General features: G+C 41.8%; 1 protein-coding gene and 1 long non-coding RNA gene across 6 annotated transcripts in view; one reads left to right on the top strand and one right to left on the bottom strand.

The window, feature by feature from the left end:
• Positions 1 to 20,553, top strand: part of LOC138751903 (5'-AMP-activated protein kinase subunit gamma-2-like) — a 621,068-nt gene that overhangs the window by 268,629 nt on the left and 331,886 nt on the right. For all 4 annotated transcript variants that reach the window (XM_069914838.1, XM_069914837.1, XM_069914836.1 and 1 more), the window contains one exon: positions 16,721 to 16,997. In XM_069914838.1, coding sequence (XP_069770939.1) covers positions 16,721 to 16,997 — 277 coding nt within the window. The remainder of the gene's footprint in view (positions 1 to 16,720; positions 16,998 to 20,553) is intronic.
• LOC138751910 (uncharacterized) lies at positions 6,745 to 19,198 on the bottom strand. 2 transcript variants are annotated; one of them, XR_011350259.1, is made up of 4 exons: positions 19,080 to 19,198; positions 17,787 to 17,903; positions 9,320 to 9,397; positions 6,745 to 6,971 (listed from the first exon to the last, which is right to left on the bottom strand). It is a non-coding gene; the product is annotated as an uncharacterized lncRNA (long non-coding RNA). The 2 variants fall into 2 exon arrangements; XR_011350260.1 differs by lacking the exon at positions 19,080 to 19,198 and adding an exon at positions 18,197 to 18,324.

Here is a 20,553-nt window from a genome sequence, read left to right on the forward strand (position 1 = left end):
GTAACTTTCTACAGGAGCTCTATTGAGAGCATCCTAGCTGGTTGCATCATAGTGTGGTACGGTTGCTACAGAGAAATGGATTGGAGGTCAATCCACAAGACCATAAGTGTGGCAGAGAGAATCACTGGAGTCTCCCTTCCCTCACTGGCGTGATCTACCAGGATTCTTGTCTAAAGATCATTGAGGACCACTTCCATACCACACACAGCATCTTTCAATTGCTCCCGTCGGGATAGAGATGCAGGAGTATCAGAGCCAGGCTGAGGAACAGCTTCTTCCCATGGGTACTAAGAATGTTGAATGACCGAAGGACCTGCTCACAACCATCTGAGACTCTCATATTCAGAGAATAATATTTATTTATTTATATGTATGAATACTTGTCCTGAATATGTATTGTTTGTCTGTATGTGTGTTAAGTCTGTTGTGTGTCTGCATGTTTTGCACCGAGGACTGGAGAACACTTTTTCACCAGATTTTACTTGTGCAATTAGATTGATGATAAAAATGGACTTGACTAATATATTTAGTAGTTATCCTTTATTTGTCTAATATATATTATTCTGCGGAGTTTTAAAGGATTTAAATAAAATGCTTTTTAATAATTTTCTATTAAATGTTTCCAAATGCAAGATGGTCATTACCGATGGGAGCACATTGTAACTGACAAGACACCTCTGAATGTTCAAGCATCTTTGCTATGCCAAAATAATTCATAGCATTGGTCTAAAAGAATGTTACCAGGATTCAAGAACTTCTTATGAAGCAAGTTTGTCAGAGCTAGGGCTTTTCTTTTTGGATTAACAAAGGATGAGCAGTGGCTTGTCAGCGTATATAAGATTATGAGGAGCTTAGAGAGGGTGGACAGCCAGCACCTTAACCCGGGGGCAACAGTAGCAAATACCAGAGGGCGTCTGTTTAAGGTGAATTGAGGTTTAGAGGAGATGTTAGAGGTAACTTTATTACTTAGAAAGTGGTGGGTGCATGGAATACATTGCCGTTGGTGGGGGTGGGGGGGAGCGTGCTGGAGTATGGTACAGTTGGGATATTCAAATGTCTCAGATAAATTGAAATATTAAATTTAGACACACAGCACGGTAACAGGCCCTTCCGGCCCACATGCCTATGCCTGCCATATACACCAATTAACCGATAATTACCGTACATTTTTGAAGGGTGGAAGGAAACTGAAGCACTAGGAGGAAACCCACGATGAGCACATGGATGGAAGAAAAATTGAGGGTTATGGATATGAGAGTGGGAAGGATTAGATTGTTGTGGAGTAGGTCGGCACAACATTGTGGGCTGAAGGGCCTGTACTGTGTTGTAATATTCTATGTTCTAAAGGCTTCTGAGCAGAAAACAAAGACACCCAGGATTAATATTGTGAGGGCTAACTCTGTGTATATAAATATCTCAGATTATTGATGGGTAGAAAAAAATATACCTCCGACAGCATATCATGTGCCAAGTGACAGACCTTTCTTGGTCTCAATCACACTGATGGAACATTGAAGAGTATGGCATAGGAACAGACCCTTTAGCCCATGTGTCTGTGCTGAACCTGATGCCCAAATTAAACTAAAACTCAGTTGCTTGCACATGATCCATATCCGTCTATTTCCTGCATATTAATATATCTATCTAGAAGACTTAAAAGCTACTATTCTATCTGCTATTCCCAGCAGCGGGTTCTAGATACTTATTACTCTCCATAGGAGGAAAAAAACTTGTCCCACACCCTTCCCTTAAACGCCCCCCCTGACCCGCACCTTATATGTATGTCCCCGAGTTTGATGCAAATAACTTAGCTGAAGATGTATGATGCCTGATTGATGTATGCCAATTAACACCGTTACATTAATTATCTTACATTTGGCTGATGCAGACAAGAACATCTCCTGGTCACATTAGTTTACAAAATACGTGGCTTGAGTCGACAGTGCTGTGCAGACAGCACTGTTTGCTTTCAAGGCTGTCCTTTTAATTTCAAAACCGATTACTGCTTGTTATTGTCATTAGAACAAGTTTTCCTTGAAGACTAATTCTCATTTGTATTAATGACTGTCATCCACCTAATTCCCGAATAATCCCTGACAGTCATGATCTAGGATTCACCCTCTGTGAAGGTAGCAGAAGCAGATTATATAATGGCTTTCTCAAGGGAACCTAGCATACACCTGAAGCCACACAGTTAGCACAGCAGTTCGCACAACACTGATGCAGTGCGAGCAACTGGGGTTCAAATCCGGCACAGTCTGTGTGGGTTTCCTACGGGTGCTCCCATTTCCTTCCACCTTTCAAAACATCTGGGGTTGTAGGTCAATTGGATGTAATTGGGCGGCACAGGTTCATGGGCTGGAAGGCCTGTTGTCTCAATTAGACGAAGATATGGGTTGAATTTCAAAGAACTAGAGTAGGGTCAAGAGGTCCAATTGACTCCTCTGGTGTAATATTCCATGTTTTCCTTGTAAATGTTAATGCTGTGTCAAAGTCTATGAGGGTGTCTGGAGCAAAACACACATCACCATCACCTGCCCCATTTAAACCTGAGTAGAGTGGAATATCAATCAATTCACATGTATTCCCTTTTTACGATTTAATTATTTGGTGACATTATGCCTTTCAAATTCTCTGTTATGATCTTCTGCTCAAATTTACGTTCTGCAGCTAGGTACCTTGGTTTTTGCTTACAATGTTTCAAATCCACTACTTGACCTTGACCAGCAGCTCGAGAGAACAGGGTAGAAAAGGGTACCAGCATTTTGTCAATCAATGGCAGTGGATTTACTGAGTGCATATGTTCATATTACTGCCCCCACAGAGGTGTACTGAGAAACCGAGCCTTAAAGTGGCAGTGACTTTTAAGAAAGAATTGATATAAGATTGTTAAAGTTGGTTTGGGAAAGGGATTACTTTGAGCTTTCAGAACTCTATTACCTCAACATTCCACACACGATATCATGATCTATCTTGGGTTTAGTTTTGGATCCAATTTTCCGTTGAAATGAGATTCACAAAAATAACACAGGGCCCCAGTAATGGGGAGAACACCCCTTGTTGAGAAGCAGAGGAGACGACCCAAGGACAATGACCCAGTAGCAGACCAGCAAGGGCTCTTGCGGCTGAAGGATGTACATGGGCAGCAAACTGTTGGCAACTTGTGGGCAAGGAACCCACACAGGATTTTAAGTCAAGAACTAGAGAACATGGGTTAAAGGTGAAATGTGAAATGTTTAAAGTGATCATTAAGGGGAACTTCTTCACAACGAGAATGGTGAAAGTGTGAAATAAGCTCCCAGTTGAAGTGGTGAATGCAGGCTTCGTTTTGACATTTCAGAAATTATTGGATAGGTACATGAATGGGAGGAGTTTGGTGGGCTATGGCCTGGGTGGAGGTGGATTGGACTAGGCAGAATAATAATTTGGCTTGAACTAGATGAGCCTGTTTCTGTGCTGTAGAATTCTATGGTTCTATAGTTCTGCGTATGAGATGTCTAGCTGGACTGCTCGCAAAACAAATTTTATCACATATCAAACATATTTGATATGTTAAAGATAACAATAAACCTGAACTTGAATGTGGAGTTGAGGTCAAGATTAGTTCAGCCATGATCTTGTTAAATGGTAGACCAGGCTTGAGTGACCCAATCCTGCTTCTGGTGTGTATGATTCATCAGTGTAGGGACATTTCGGAGAAGAACAAATCTGAATGACCAGGGCAAACCTTTTTGTAGATAAGTGCAAAATGGACAAGGAGGAAGATAACCCTAACAATGAAAGATGGGCTGTAGTTAGTAAGAGAAATGTTCACTATTGGGGAGTAGGCCCCCAACTAGAAGGGGACAGGAATTTAGAGACACACTTAATAAGGGGACTGTGGACAAGTTCAAGCTACACTAACTGGGCAAACTGAATTAGTGGTTAGTGTGAAGGATGAATTTGCAGAGTGTATGCTTCCTGATATTCTAGTTCAATATGGTGCAGAATTATGAATCAATTGATTATTGTCTCGTGTACTGGAATACAGTAAAGGTTTAATTTTTATGCTATCCAAGCAAGTCAACTCGGATAGCAGGTAGTGTAGCAATAAATAGATAAATAAATAAGATAACAGTAGTCAAAGTAGGGTACGGGGAAAAGCATAGTTATAAAAGTCAGTACCATGGCATCGTCTTATGCCTGTGTGAGATCCATTCAAGGATCTTACAACAGTATCTTTCCCTCTGTTCTGGAATCTGTAGGTTTGTGTATCAGCCGTTTAACAGACATTTTCAGATCTCATACTGTTTAATGCGATTCAGATCTTATACTGTTTAATGCGAGACAGTTCATTAATAACGTTGTCTTTATGGGGCAATTATTGGAAGAGTCATGACATTGAGAGAGAATGTTACATGAAGATTGAAAGCTACTATTTTATTTGGAATCATGGTCTTAACTAAACAAAGTGGATTGCAGCGAGGGACGCAGGCCAACAATGGTAGGTTGGGAAAAGATGACAGTCAGAGAATCAACATGTAATTTACATCAAAACTCAACAAAAAGTGTTGTCCAACCAATGAAGGAAGTGTAATATCAAACAAAAGGGCTTTAAATGTTGCCAAAAAGAGTTAACCAGCAAAGGTTTAACCAAGAAATTGAAAAGGAAGGGAATGCAGAATATGGGGTAATATCTGAAACCTTGGCAAACATTTACAGATGTGTAGTGAAAGTGTGCTGACCAGCTGCATCATAGCCTAGTTTGAGAGGACCAGTAACGCTGAGCAATCATCAAGGATCCACACCACCCAGCACATGCTCTGTACCACCACCAGGTTCAGGAACAGCTGCTACCCGTCCAGCATCAGACTCCTCAACAACAGACTCAATTAGAGACATTGCAGGGCACTTACTTTGCATATCATTTGTTACTGGATTTGCACAGTCAGTTGGTTTACATTTTTCTTTGTTTACAATTCTCTCTTTTGTTTATGTGCCTTTTTCTTGAGTTCAGTTCACATTACTGAGAAGTAGAAATTCTGCCTGGCCTGCAGGGAAAAGAATCTCAGGGTGGTATTTAATGTCATGTATGTAATCTGACAATAAACCTGAACTTGAGCTAGTGAATGGAAACAGACTAGAAAAGCTTCATTAGATATGTAAAAATGGAAAAGACACAAAAATATGTAGACACTGAAGTAAAAACACAATGCTGGTGAACCTCAGCTTATATAGCAAAGATAAAGATGTATAGCCAATATGTTGGACTTGAGCCCTTCATCAAGGTAATGAAAAATGTCAGCAGATGTCAGAAAAAAGGGGTAAGGGGGAGAATAAAATGGTGTGGGGGAGGGGTAAGTGTCCTCCACTTTGGGAGTACGGTCCCAAAGGTGGGAGGTAATAAGTGGATAAGGGAGGGAGCGCACACCAGCAATGTGGCTGTGGAAGTGAGTCTGGGGTTGTTGAGCTTCAGAACAGTGGGGATTATAGATGGGGAGTGAGAGCTGCAGGGAAATCCCTGCTGTTCTCAAGCTCTATGACCATGTACTCACTCAGACTTGCTTCCATAGCCACTTTCCTGGCCCCTTTCTCCCTTATCCACCTATTACCTCCATTCTTTCCAAACTGACAGGAGAAATTACAATAGGAACTAAGGAGATCCCAGACAAATTAAACACATATTTTGTGTCATTCTTTGCAAAATAGGGTGCAGGAATCACCCCAGAAACAACGGAGAACAGCAGGTATAGAGTGAATAAGAAGGTGAAACAAATTAATATCATTAAAACTCAGGTGATGGAAAAATTAATGGAACTGAAGGCTGATAAATCTTTGAAGGCTGATAAATCTTTGTGAAATCCAATCAGAAATTCATGAAGGATTGGTAAAACCACTAAATCTTTATAAATTATGGGTCAGAATCTCATGTTCACTTCAGGGCTTCATGTTTTGTGGCCTCAATGAAGGTTAATGGGAGCATTTAAAATGTTTTCCTTGAAGCAGAAAAGGTTGAGAATTGATTTAAAAGAAGTGCTGAAAATGTTGAGGGGAAGTGAGGGAGAAATTGTTTTACAAGGCAGGGGGATCGGTGAGTGGAAGGTACAGGCTAAAAGTGAATGTGGTGTGAGGGGAATGATTGTTATGGAGCAGTTTTTTAAAGCCCTGGAATGTCAACTATAAAAGGCTGTGAGTGGCAGTTTCATTACGAGCTTTCAGAGGTCAGTACTTAAGGGGTACATTTTCAGGGTGAAAAAGAAAGGTAGGAAGAGGCTGATTAACTCCAGGGTGTCACAGTGAAGCAGTTAGTAGAGTCATTGCCTCACAGCACTAGAGACCTGAATTCAATGTCCCAGGACATCACAGGCAAAACCCTCCCCGCCATTGAGAATATCTTCAGGGAACACTGTCATCGGAGAGCAGCAGCAATCAACAAGGATCCACATCACCCATCACACGCTCTGTTCTTGCTGCTACCATCGGGAAAAGGGTGTAGGTGCCACAAGACTCCACCATCAGACTCCGCAACGACAAACTCAAATCAGGGATTCATTTCAGGACTCTTACTTTTCCACTTACAGTTTTTCTCGCTCTCTGTATTGCTCAGTCAATTTGTTTACATTTCTTTGTTTGTTTACATGTATAGAGTGCCCTCCACAATGTTTGGAACAAAGACACTTTTTTTCCTTCATTTGTCCCTGCGCTCCAAATTTTAAAATTTGTAATTAAACAATTCACATGTGATTGAAGTATGCATTCCAGATTTTATTTTTGGTTATTTGTATACTGTATATTTTGTTTTGACCATATGGAAATGACAGCACTTTTTATACATAATTCCCCCATTTCAGGGGACCATTTGGTTTCACATGTGATTACTCAGGTATGTTTCATTGGTGCAGATATAAGAGAGGCTTGCTTCCAAGCTTTTGATCTGTAGTTGCATTTTTCAAGACGAGGACCAATGAAAGTCAAATAAGCTAATTATGAGGCTGAAAAACAAGAATAAAACCATAAGAGACATCACCTAAATCTCAGGATTTCCGAAACCAACTGTTTGGAAGAAAGAGCCCTTCCTCACCAAGGGCCCAGGCCCAAAACATTCGTCATGCTTTTACTTCCGATGGACGGTGCATGAACTGCTGAGTTTCTCCAGCGCATTTGTGCACCAAACCTCAAACAACTGTCACCATCGCATCTGCATTTCTTTCTGTCCCATCTGCAGCAGTTTATCAAATCCAAAGATTTAGCCTGCTTTTCATCTCCTTGATTTCTCCAATACTTTCTCATTAGCAAAAAACCTCATTAACATTGCACCCTTGTTAAATTCTGCTCTATTTAATGTTTCTTCAGCCATGAAAACGGAAGTGAAACAGTCTGTCATTTTATTTATTCAGCAATATTATTTCCCCTCTCGTTGAAGAACTAGTTTCCTTCTTCCTCTTTTAGCTGCTCGGAATATAATGCACAATTTAAAAGCGGTTGCTTCTTTACTCTCCTTCCATGTCAGTCAGATTACACTCTTGGTTATCTAGAGGTTAGGTATTTCCTGATACTACACCCAAGTTGTGCCTGCTCATCAGAGACAAGGAATGGGAGGGATTAGGAAGTGGTGGAGGTTGTGGCGACATTTTTCCAGTACACAAGTTGAGTCTCGGAGATACACAAACCACATTCACAAGCAGAGGCTGTGCAAAAGCAAAATGCAGTTAGCGTTTGATTTTTATCTGACGCCTTACTTCTGTTCACTCATCATTAACCTGCAGCACAGAAAATTGCCTTGTCACAGATTGAGGGAAAGAGGAGGCACTCTTCACTTGCTGCTCTGCCTTAAATACTTTTCCTTTTCAAATAAATAGTAGAATTTCTTATTGAAAATTGCAATTAAATCTGTGAACCATAGAACATCAAACATTACAGCCCTTCAGCCCACAATGTTAAGTTGGCCTGTGTAAAGATACTCCAGAACAATCTAATGGTTCCCTACCTCACACCTATAACCCTCTATTTTTTCTTATGTTCATGTCCCTTCTTAAGGGTCTTTGTATTGTACCAGTCTCCACCACCAACCCTGGCGATGCATTCCAGGCACCCAGTGCGCTTTGTGACAAAACGTTACCTCAGAAAGATCGAGGATGGCCGGCATAGATGGATAAATCTGCCCATAAAATTGATGGGCAGGGTTAACTGCATCAAAATGAAAGTGATGCCAAGGCTACAATATCATTTTCAATCTTTGCCTATGCCATTTCCCCAGTTTCTTTAAGGCACTCAACTGACATGTTAGGCAGTTTCTTTGGAGGAATAAGGTGGCTAGAGTCTCTATAGAGAAGTTGACTTGGGACTAAAATCTTGGAGGAATGAGAGTCCCAGACTTCAAAAAATATTATTGGGAAGCCCAATCGCGGTTTATCGCCTCACTCTTTGAGGAGGTCAGTATACCCTCTTGGGCACAAATTGGTCAACATGCTGTAGGTGAGAAATGCAGGAGAGATTATATATAAATGGGATACCAAATTAATAACAGCAAAAACAGACAATCCCATATAATTCAAACATGGCAAAAAATAAACAAAATTATTGGGTTAAAAGTGGGATTGTCCCCCAAAACACCCCTAACCCAGAATAAATTGATACCTATGACCATGGGTTACAAGATCCTGGACACCTGGTGCCAGAAAGGGATCAGGTGTATCAAAGACTGTTATGAAACTCATGTCATCTGAGTAATGAAAAAATAAATTTGATCTGTGAAATAAGACCTTCTTTTGCTATCTTCAATTAAGATTTTTTTTTGAGGGGCAGTTTAGGCCCGTCTATGGCCCTGCTGATGTGTAGTGACATGGAAACTCTAATTCAAAAGGGGATCACATGTAGATTCATTTCTGCTATGTATCTTCTGTTTCAAAATGAGGGCCCAAAACCAGACCTTCACAAATGAAGACAAAGATGAGAGTCAGAATTAGAAACAGCAATCCAGGAGCGATGCTGGTCTGACTTGTGTTGGGACCATATGATGGCAATAATTAATGCAATTTAATTTCCTGCACCAACTATACCTCTTCCCACAAAAACTGCGTGAGGTAAAGTCAGAGATTTCTGAATTGTGCTTTAGATGTGGCGTAGAGACAGAAACCTTTGTACATTCAACCTAGCTATACACCAAGGTGAGATCCTTTTGGGTAGAACTAGGGGACATCCTCGAAAAAAATTACAGGGCTGGAATATCCACAGAATCCAGTTGGGGCGATATTATGGGTGTGAGTCTGAGACTGTCCAAATACCAAATTCAATTTGTAAAAGTTGCCTTGGTGGTGGCCAAGAAATGTTTAGCGGTTACCTGGAAATCTGACTCCCAGCTGAGTACCGCACGATGAAACACGGGGATGCAGAGCTGTATTCTCCTGGAGAAAATTACCTATAATCAGAGGAGGAAGTACAACACATTCTTTAAGGAGTGGGAACCATACCCATGGTACATTGGAACGCAGGGGTGATTAAACTTCCCAATGCTTTTTTTTTATAAGGATCAATGGATAGTAGGCTCACACCAGCCTCGGAATGCCAAGATTGAGGAAGTAACTTTGAGGCTTGGTCGTCATCCCCCACAAATCTTTTTAATTTTTTTTGTTGTCTCTTTTTTTGTTTTGTTATTCTAATGTATTTATTAATCTCAGTAGTTAATGTTTTTGTTAATTTGGGGTGGGAGGGAAAGGGAAGAGGGGGAAAAAGAAGACGATATAAAGTGTTGTGTAAAAAGGGATGACTAATCTATATTGTTCATAAAGCATGAGTCTGTAAAATCAAAAATAAAATGTTCAAAAAATAGTTAATTTTGACATCTCTGTTAAATTTTCCTCCACTCACCTTAAACAATGTTCTCATGTATTTGCTATTGTCAACCTGGGAAAAAAATGCTAGCTGTCCACCTTTATAATCTTATATATGTTTATTAATTCTCCTCTCATCCTTCTTCACTCCAAAGGGAAAAGCCTTAGTTCTGTCAACCTTGCTTCTCCAATCCAGGCAACATCCTAGTAGATCTTCTCTACACCTTCCTCAAAGTAACAACATCCTTCATGTAAATCACAAAAATTTGTAGACGCAGTGGTTGAATTAAAAACACAAAATGCTGGAGAAGTTCAGCAGGTCAAAGTGTCCTTCATGTAGCAAAGGTCCAGGCAAACCCATTGTTTCTGCCTGCTCTTGCCTCACAGAACTAGTTACATCTTACCTTGTCTCTATCTTTTCTTCCCTTGTCCAATCCTTCCCCACCTACATCCGCAACATACCTGCCATCTCCTCAATGACCAGGTTCTCCAAACCCAGGGGTCTCAAGCTTGTGGCCCGTGGGCCAACTGCGGCCCTCGGGACGATAGTTTGTGGCCCCACCTTAATATGAAAGTTTAATGTTAGTGCGGCCCGCGAGTTTGATATGATTGGCACTTTTCAGTGTGGTGTGCGGAGCTGAACGAACCTACCAATCACGGTGGGGTATATTGCTCTCGGGGGCAGGACATCGGCTGGGCTTATTGCGAATATAAGCATATTTGTATGCATTTTCTATTTGTCATTATATGCACGCGGCACATGCACAATTTACGCGGCCGTTCCCACTTCACGCACCTCGGCGTCCAGTCTGAACCCGGAAGTTGTTGCTCAGCGGGACAGAAAAAGAAGCGGAATAGACGCATCGGCTAAACACTGAAACTTCAACGCAAAATGTTTCAGTGTATACTCAGTCGCTCTTGATGAGACCACAGACATCACCGACACTGCCCAGCTCGCAATCTATGTTCGTGGTGTTGATGACAATTTTGAAGTCACAGAGGAGTTGCTCACAGTAATTCTAATGCATGGCCAGACCACCACTCAGGAGATATTTTACCAGCTGTGTGATGCCATTGAGAATGCCGGTTTGCCATGGAAGAGGTTTGTTGGAATAACAACTGATGGAGCGCCATCAATGACAGGGAGGGAAAATGGACTGGTGGCACTTGTTAAAAAAAAACTGGAAGAGGAGAGTGTGGAGGAGGCCATTGCTCTGCACTGCATTATCCAACAGCAGGCTCTTTGCAGCAAACGCCTGAAGTTTGACAATGTGATGTCTGTCGTGAAATGCATCAACCAAATCAGATCCAGGAGCTTAAAGCACAGAAGGTGCTTTTTTAGAGGAAATGGAGTCAGATTATGGGGATGTGCTCTACTTCACCGAGGTACGTTGGCTCAGCAGGGGAAACATATTGAAGAGGTTTTTTGAGTTGAGAGCAGAAGTGAAAGCCTTCATGGAGAAAGATGGGGTTGCTGTTCCCGTGCTAAGTGATCCCAAATGGCTCATGGACTTAGCTTTTCTTGTTGATATTACACATGAGCTTAATGTACTGAACAAGAAGTTACAAGGCCAGGGACAACTTGTCAGTGCTGCCTATGACAACGTGAGAGCATTCTCTGCGAAACTTATGTTATGGAAAGCCCAGCTTTCTCAGACAAACCTTTGCCATTTCCCAGCATGCAAGGCACTCATGGATTCAGGCATACCATTCAGTGGTGAGAAGTATGTGGATGTCATTTTGAAGCTACAGGAGGAATTTGATCACAGATTTGCAGACTTCAAGATGCACAGAGCCACATTTCAAATTTTTGCGGACCCCTTCTCCTTTGATGTGCAAGATGCCCCTCCTGTGCTTCAAATGGAGTTCATTGACCTGCAGTGCAACTCTGAACCCAAAACCAAGTTCAGGGAGGTGAGTGGAAAAGCAGACAAGCTTGGGCAATTTTTGAGAGAATTGCCCCCCAGCTTCCCTGAGCTTTCCCGAATGTTCAAGCGGACCCTGTGTCTTTTTGGGAGCACATACTTGTGCGAAAAGCTCTTCTCCCCCTTGAACTTCAATAAGTCCAAGTACAAGTCCAGATTTGATGACGAGCATCTTCAAGCCCTACTGAGGGTCTCAACTGCCTCCTCCCTTAAGCCAAATGTGGCTCGGCTATGCAAGAGGAAGCGCTGCCAGATCTCTAGCAGTAAGAAGTCGGCAGAAGAAGACGTTCATAACAGTTTATGTTCAATGTTCCATTCATGTTCAGAAAGTTAAAGGTTAAAGAACTGTTAATACAGACATTTGAATCTGAATAATAATAATTACATTTCTCCAGTCAGCAACTAGATGTGGTTTCTTCAGTCTTCTCTATCTGCTGTATTATTATTATTTTCATTTTATTTATTTATTACTGATTGATTTTATTTTTTTTCTTATGAATTGTTAATTTATTTATTTTTTCATCTTATTTTGTGTTAAAAAATAAAAATAAAGACATTTGATAACATTGGAATGTTTTTGTAAGAGCTTTTCTTGTGGAAAACCTGATGCGGCCCAGCCTCACCCAGATTCTACCTCCAGCGGCCGCCGGGTAAATTGAGCTTGAGACCCCTGTCCTAACCAAACCGTTTCATCTTCACAATGGATGTCCCATCCATTTATACCTCCATCTCTCACACAGAAGGTCTGAAAGCATTTCTTACCACCACCCTCCTCCACCTGGCAGAACTTGTCCTCATTCTAAATAACTTCTCCTTTAACTCATCACACTTATTTCAAATAAAAGGAGTAGCCATGAGTACCTGCATGAGTCTCACCTACGCTTGCCTGTTTGTGGGTTTTGTGGAGCAATCCATGCTGAAAGCCTAGACAGGCAAGACCCCTCAACTCTTCATCCGGTATATAGACAACTACCTTGGGGCTTCTTCATGCATCTGCGATGAGCTTGTTAACTTCATCTACCATGGCCAATTTCCACCCTGATCTCAAACTCACCTGGTCCATCTCCAACAACACTCCCCTTCCTGGATCACTCTGTCTCCATCCCAGGAGACTGATATTAACTACAACCCCTCCAACTCTCACAATTACGTGGACTACACTTCCTCACACCCTGTCCCCGAAAGAATTCCATCCCCCTTCTCTGAATTTCTCCGTCTGCTGCATCTGTTCCCAAGATGAGGTCTTCCAGTCCAAATCTTCCGAAATGTCTGCCTTCTTCCACAAACATGACTTCCCCTCCACCACTATCAACAGGCCTTTCAAATGAAGCAACACTTGTACATCCAGAGGACTTATTCACTGCACGCAGTGCACCCTTTGTGGTATTCTCTACATTGGAGAGACTTGCCGGAGGTTGGGAGATCACTTCGCTCATCATTCGCAACCATAGCGACCTCCTAGTGGCCAACCATTTCAATTCTGAGTCATACACCCATTCTCACATGTTTGTCCATGGCCTTGTGTACTATCTCACCTAGACCACCTGCAGATTGGAGGATCAACACCTGATTTTCCATCTCGGCACTCTAGACCAGTGGTTCCCAACCTTTCACTTTCCACTCACATCCCACTTTAAGTATTCCCTATGCCATAGGTGCTCTGTGATTAATAAGCGATTGCTTAAGGTGGGATGTGGGTGGAAAGAAAACATTTGAAAACCACTGTTTTAATCATCCCTCATTGACTCGTTGTGTGCACGGTTTCAGATCTCCAAAGGAAATGGGCCAATGACAATTTTTCTCAAGCAAAATATTTCAGTAACAATTAGGTCTAGAGCAGTGATTCTCACTGCTACTCATTCCTAATCACATACCACCTTAAGCAATCCCTTACTAATCACAGAGCACTTATGGCACAGGGAATATTTAAAGTGGGATGTGAGTGGAAAGTAAAAGGTTGGGAACCACTGGTCTAGACAGATGACATTAAACATTGACTTTACAACGTTCCATTAAACCTGCTCACCTTTTTTCTCCCCTCCCCCTTTCCTGTCCTTCCAGATCTTTCACCCACCCAGCCATCCCTCCTCCCCCTCATTGCTGCTGTCCCCTCCCTCCTTTCTCCACCTATCATCTGCCTTCCCCCCCCGCCTCCCCCCTTTTGTTCTGATGCCTGCTGGCATTTTCTCATACTTTGATAAAGGGCTCAAGCCCAAAACATCGGTTATGTATTTTTTACCTTTGCTACATAAAGGATACCGTTTGACTATCATACAGAACTATTAACTGACATTTACCTCTCTGCAGCACGGGATTTGGAAATGTTGCTCATCACAGGTTCTTTATTGTAAATGAGCCACTGGACAGTTTGCTGTCAAAGCAGTTGCAAAATAAGTTTGTTTTTAAGGGATTACTTTTGACTTGATTACATAGTTTTGCTTTCTTTCAAGCCAGTTTCCAGTTGAAAGAATATGTAACAGAGGTGTTTGCAGGATGCATAACATCAACATGCGTTCTTGTCTTTAGATTATGTGTGGTGAGGTGGAGGGAAGAGGGGAAGGAGGAGGAAGTCTGCCACCCCTTGTCTCACTCAGACTTGTCTAAAAACATCTTGGAGTCATTGGAAGTAGAATAGCTAATACTTGCATGAAGCTACATGGAATTAAGGGTGGCACAGTTAGCATTGCTAGTATAATCCAGGTTGGAATCTGGCACTGTCTGTAAGGAGTTTGTATGTTCTTCCCATGTCTACGTGTGTTCCCTCCGGGTGCTCTGGTTTCCTTGCTCCAAGACCTAATGGAATTGAAAGTTAAATGGGCAGCACAAGCCGGAAGGACCTGTTATTGTGCTGTATGTCTAAATTTAAATGTTAAAAAATTGTAACAAGGGTAAAGTCTGTTTGGCCCAACTTTTATGTGCTGGTGTTCATAGTACATTGACGTATCCTCCACTTTTCTCTCCACCCCTATCAGTGTTCTAATTCCCACTCTTGTTTCTCAGAATATGCCTGGACAGTCCTGGCCACTGCTAATGTTCAACTGTGTCAGGTCTCTCCATTCCCTTTTACTTTCAAGTCATCTGATCTCCTATTGAAAGCGATCAAACTATTTGCCTCAACCACTTCCACAGTCAAACTGGTGACAGCATAAAGACGTTTCTCCTTGTTGGAGATATTGGAAATTTGTTTCCTAGTGTAAGAGGTAGGTTTTTGTACATAGGGGTGCCTGGAATGTATTGCCAGGATACTGATACAATCGGGATAATCGAAGACTCTCAGACAGGCATATGGATACAAGAAAAATAGAGGGTTATGGGTGCGAGGTATGGAAGGACTAGATTGTTGTGGAGTTGGTTTACAGCATTGTTTACTGAATGGCCTGTACTGTGCTCTAATGTTCTATGTAGTTTGAATCTGTCACAGTTGGAAATTAGGAGGTGAAGAGTTGCTTGTGTAAGATAAACTACACAGCAGGAATTGGTCAGTCATTTAAAATAGAGGTGCATGGAAATTTCTTCTCTCCAGGGGAGTTAATGTCAGGCATTCTCTGACCCAGAGGCTAGTGAAGGCCATGCCATTTAGATATATTTAAGGTAGAGATAGAAAAATATTTGAAAGATTGATGAAGATTACAGCTCCAGCCACAAGGTTTCGAATCCGGTGCTGTCTGAAAGGAATTTGTATATTCTCTCTGTGTCTGCGTGGGTTTCCTCCCAGTGCTCTTGTTTCCTCCTGTCCTCTAAAACATATGGATGGGTTGTAGGTCAATAGGATGTAATTGGGTCCATAGGTTCCTTGAAGTTGATAGGGAGTTTAAGAAGGCCTATGGTATGCTGGCCTTCTTTAGTTAGTTGGGATTGAGTTCAAGAGCCACAAGGTAATGTTGCTGCCCTATAAAACTCTTGGAATATTGTGTTCAGTTGAGGTCACCTCATTATCAGAAGGACGTGCAAACTTTAATAAGTGCTCAGAGGAGATGCTGCACAGATTACAGGACATGTCTTATAAGGAAAAGTTGAATGAGCTAGAGCTTTACTCTTTGGAGTCACAGAGGATTAGAGATGACGTTATGGAGGTGTATAAAATTAGGAGAGACATAGATAGAGTGGACAGCCAGCACATTTTTCCAGGGTGGCAATGGCCAATACCAGAGGACATCTGTTTCAGGTGAGTGGAAGAAAGTTTAGGGGAGATGTCAGAGGTCTTTTTTTATATGCACGCCTGGAGTGCATTGCTTGCGGTTACGATGGAAGCTGGTAAAATAGGGACATTTAGAAGACAAGGATGTAAGGAAAAGGAGGGTCATGGACTGTGAGGGAGGGAAGGGTTAGTTTGATTGTGGAGTAGGTTTATTTGGGTCAACACAATATTGTGTTCTATCTTCTATGACTCTCATGCTTTATGACTGTACTTAACTTAATTTGACTCATTCTCTTGTACATCCAAAGTCATGACTTTTAGGGCAGCACTTTTGGAGCTGAGGTTCTTGCAATGCTATTGCACCACTGACTAGTGGGTTAGAATTCACTGCTATCCGTAAGGAGTTTATACATTCTCCCTGTGATCTGCATGGATTTCCTCTGGGTGCTCTGGTTTCATTCCATGTTCTAAAGATGTACTGGGTTCGTTGGGTAATGGTTGTAATTGGGAAACTCAGGCTCGTGGGCCAGCAGGGCTTATTTTCGTAAGTGTTAATCCATTTCAAAGATTGTTTAAACTCCGCATATTTCAATCTGCTTATCTATTTGGATGGTTTTTATTCCCCCTCATACTTGAGCATTGTGTGCTCTTGTCATTTCTGTCACATCACTACGGTCTTAACTATAATCTATTCTCTCTGAAACTTTCAAGATTGTTGCTTTTTCTGATATTAAATTAAACCTTTTGAAGTGCATGGATGAAGTAGAAATGTTCAGAATGTCATCTGTCCAGAGGATTTTTATACTGTGATTTGTGCTACAGGATTTGACTTGTGTTCCTCTCCACAGGGAGAAGACAACTTGCATACCTGCGGCAGCCCCTCCAAAGGATTCTTTTCCCGAAATTTTTACCATCGGCCATCCAGTCCTGTTTCCGCCCCAGTGAGAGTGAAGCAAAGCCCTGGTTCTCCGAAAACAGTCTTTCCCTTTCCCCAAGACTCTTCGCCAAGGTCTCCCCGACGGATGAGCTTCAGCGGCATTTTCCGTTCGACATCGAAGGACTCCTCTGGCAGCTCCACATCTACCTCGCCTGTCTCCATGAAGTTTTTCTCCAGGTCTCGGAAAGGTAAGACATTGAAAATGGGTGTTGGGATTCCTTTCCAACCACCCAAGTTTGCCCTTTCCCATCTAACTTCAGCCTTATTCTGCCTGAGCTCTACTTTGGTTCAAGTTCAAGCTTATTGTCACAGGGCCAGGGCAATCTCTTTTCAAGAGGGGTTTGGCGATTTTCGTCACTGTTTTATTCCACATTCTACCTTGCTGTGTGGGTGGTCTTGAGTAATTGTTGCCCCTTTATCATTACAATGGAAACCACTTTACGACCTACCACTGCCTTTCCTTGAACCTCTGTGAATGTTATTCGTGAATATATACAGCTCCTTTTTTAGAGTTAAGGCTCTTTTTCCATTTCCTTTCAAGTTCACATTGATCCAGTAGCGACTCAGTATCTAGATTATTCTTCTCCATCCTTTGTAGTTCTCTGACCAGTTTTCTTAACTATTTCTGTGTTTATCAGTCACTGAAAATCTTTGTCCTATCCTGACTCCCTTTAATAATCACCGCTGCCTGAAGAAAACAATCTATTTATTGGTGGAGATTGTTGTGAAGGAGTATTTCTGCAATTATGTTTTTTCACTTGCTGTGTCAATCAGATTGTTGATTTAGTTTACCTGTAGAAGTGGACAACACATATCCTATTGTTTCTGTGTGACAAAATTGAACTTGCCAGCAAATATTCTGTGAAAGCTTTGCCCATTAATATGATTTCAAAATATTAAGTTAATGCCAAGTTTAACAAATGAGTGACACACAGGTTAACTGAGAAATTGTCCAGTGAGGGACAGGTATAACTTACTCAGAATCAATTCAAGCTTTGACGAGTTACTCAACACATGCGCAAACTTTAAGTGAAGTTGAGACTGAGAGTTCACACTTCATCCTTTAAGTTGGTGCAGACAAAATCCAATTGATGCTGTGGAAGATAAAATAATTGTTATTTAAAACAAATAATATGGAATCTTTTGACCATGAACTTGTTGGGTATAAGGACTTTTATGACAGCAAGCTTGCACAGACATAAGAATGGGCTATGTACTGGGAGGTGAACTGTTTTGAGATACTCTTTCTTTTTCAATCTTTTTATTAAACATATTATAAGTAAACAATACATGAGGATGATAAAATACAGAATCAAACAGTAAAAACAGAAACATCAATATATTGCAATGGATTCTCTTGTTACGTGTTCTTTGAATTGCTACATACTTGGTACAGGACAAAGACTATCAATGGAACACCGATAGCTAGCTCTCTGAGCCCATAAGAGTCGTCTTTCAATGGACTAATCACAAGATAGAAATGCAGAAGTCTTCCCTATTTATAGTGGATTTGCTTCCTCCAGTGGACCCAAAACAACTCAATTGTTCAACACTCTCAACCCCACCCCATTGGCAAAATCCTACTCTTCTTCCTCCTCCCTAAATGCCAATAAAAAGGCTGTTTAATTTTAACATAATTTTCATGAATAGGCCCATTGTGAATTTTAAGCGCCTGGCCTAAAAATAGAAGCAGGGCTCTTTGGTATTGGATTTTTAAAAATCTAACAGGCTGATAGGTAGGTGTGTCAATGGAACAGTGCCACAAGTGGGCGTCACTTCAGGTTGAATTTGGGGTATTTTGACATCAGAAGATGGAGGGATGTGGCTTGATGCCAGGACAGCAACTTCTCTTTTCATGTCAGCAAGTCCAAGGAGCTGATTATAGACCTCTGGAAGAGGGGCAGAACTCGCCCGTCTGGAGCTGAGACAGAGATAATCAACAGCTTTAAATTCCAAGGGGTAAACATCTCCACTGACCTGTCCTGTTCACCCACATTGACGCAATGGCCAAGAAAGTGCACCAGTGCCTCTACTTTTTCACAAGCCTGAGGGAATTTGGCATGTCACCTGCATCCCTTAGCAACTTCTACAGGTGCAACATTCAAAGCATTCTGTCATCGCATAGGAAGGGAACTGCTCCACCCAAGACAGCAAGAAACTGCAGAGGGTTGTGAACATGGCTCACACCATCACATATAACACCCCTTCCCCTCCATCTGCTCCAAACTCCTGCTGTCTTGAAAAAGCAACCTACCTATTAAAAGACTCACCCCACCCCATTCTTTTCATCCCTCTGTCAGGAAGAAGATTCATGAATGTGAGATCTCGCACCACAGATTCAAGGATAGTTTCTTTCCCGTCTCGCGCCACCATATTCAAGGACAGATTCTTCCCCTATACAGGAAGCATATTCACTGTTAAGATGGTGAACTTCCTCATGTAAGTTTAATTTGTATGACAAGGGCATAAAAGGAAATCCCCTGGGGATTTAAGTCATGCAAAATGATGATGTAACTGAAATGTTCAAGTTTATTGCCACATATACCAAGATGCAGTGATAAAGGTTGTTTTGCGAGCAGGCCAGTAGACATCCTATACACTGCAAGCAAGACACAGTACAAAAGTGCAGAACCCCAAAATAGTAAAACTGTGCAGCCTTTGCTCTATACTAACTGATCACCTGTAACTCTGCACGTTTGCACTGTGCATACGTTTCTATGTCTGAGATGTTTACTGGCCTGCTCACATTACAACCTCTATCACTGCATCTTTGAACGTGACAAAAAACTTGAACATTTTAGTTGTATCAACAATTGGCATGACCTGAATCCCCAGGGGTCTTCCTTTTATGCCCTTGACATACATGTTAGATGTACATGAGGAGATTCACCATCTTAACAGTAAATATTGCTTCCTCCATTGCACCCGAGGTAATTCATTGGAATTGTTCAACTCCTCCTTCCGTCCCGCCCTCCACACCCCATTGGCAAAATCCCACCCTTTTCCCAATAAAAAGGCTACTTAATGTTAATATTAAAGGAAAGAAAAAAAGAGGATGGAGGAAAGTACCGGTGGGCACAAAGAAGTTGGGTCCGAGCCATTGGAGGGTGTTCGAGGTGTCAGGCTTGGAGGACTCCAGAAGCAGTGTGGCCAAAGGGGATTTGGTGGGAAAATAGCATAGTAGGACATCCTGGAGTCAGAAAGAGAGGTGGAGGAGGAGAAAGAAGAGGACATTACAGGGAGGTGAAAGACAGATAAAGGGGGCAAGAGGGCCTGAAGCCCTTTGCCAGAGAGATAACTGGAGGCCATTAGTCAGATAAAAAGAACTTTGAAGACACTGGTGGCAGGGCAAGGGGGCAACCAAAGAAAGGCTGGAAGAGCTGACAGAAAGGGTATCTGAAACGGAAGAGAGAATTGAGAGAGTGGAAGAAAGATTGGATAAGAGAGAGAACAAAATGGGTGCATGGGAAAGGGATAGGTTGAAGATGTGGGAGAAGATAGATACCTTAGAAACCATCAGTAGGAGGAATACAGTTAAAATTGTGGGGGTGAAGGAGGGTAAGGATGGGTGAGACATAGTGGAGTTCTTGAAAAAGTGGATCGCAGATACGTTGGAGAGGGAACAAATTGGAAATAATCTAAGAATAGAATGAGCCCATTAGTCTCTCATCCCACACTCGGGGCCAAACCAACGGCCATGCTCTATCCTGGTAAGACTCCTCAACCAGGATAGAGAGAGGATTT

Source organism: Narcine bancroftii, chromosome 1 (genome assembly GCF_036971445.1).
Source record: "Narcine bancroftii isolate sNarBan1 chromosome 1, sNarBan1.hap1, whole genome shotgun sequence".
Taxonomy (NCBI): Eukaryota; Metazoa; Chordata; class Chondrichthyes; order Torpediniformes; family Narcinidae; genus Narcine; species Narcine bancroftii.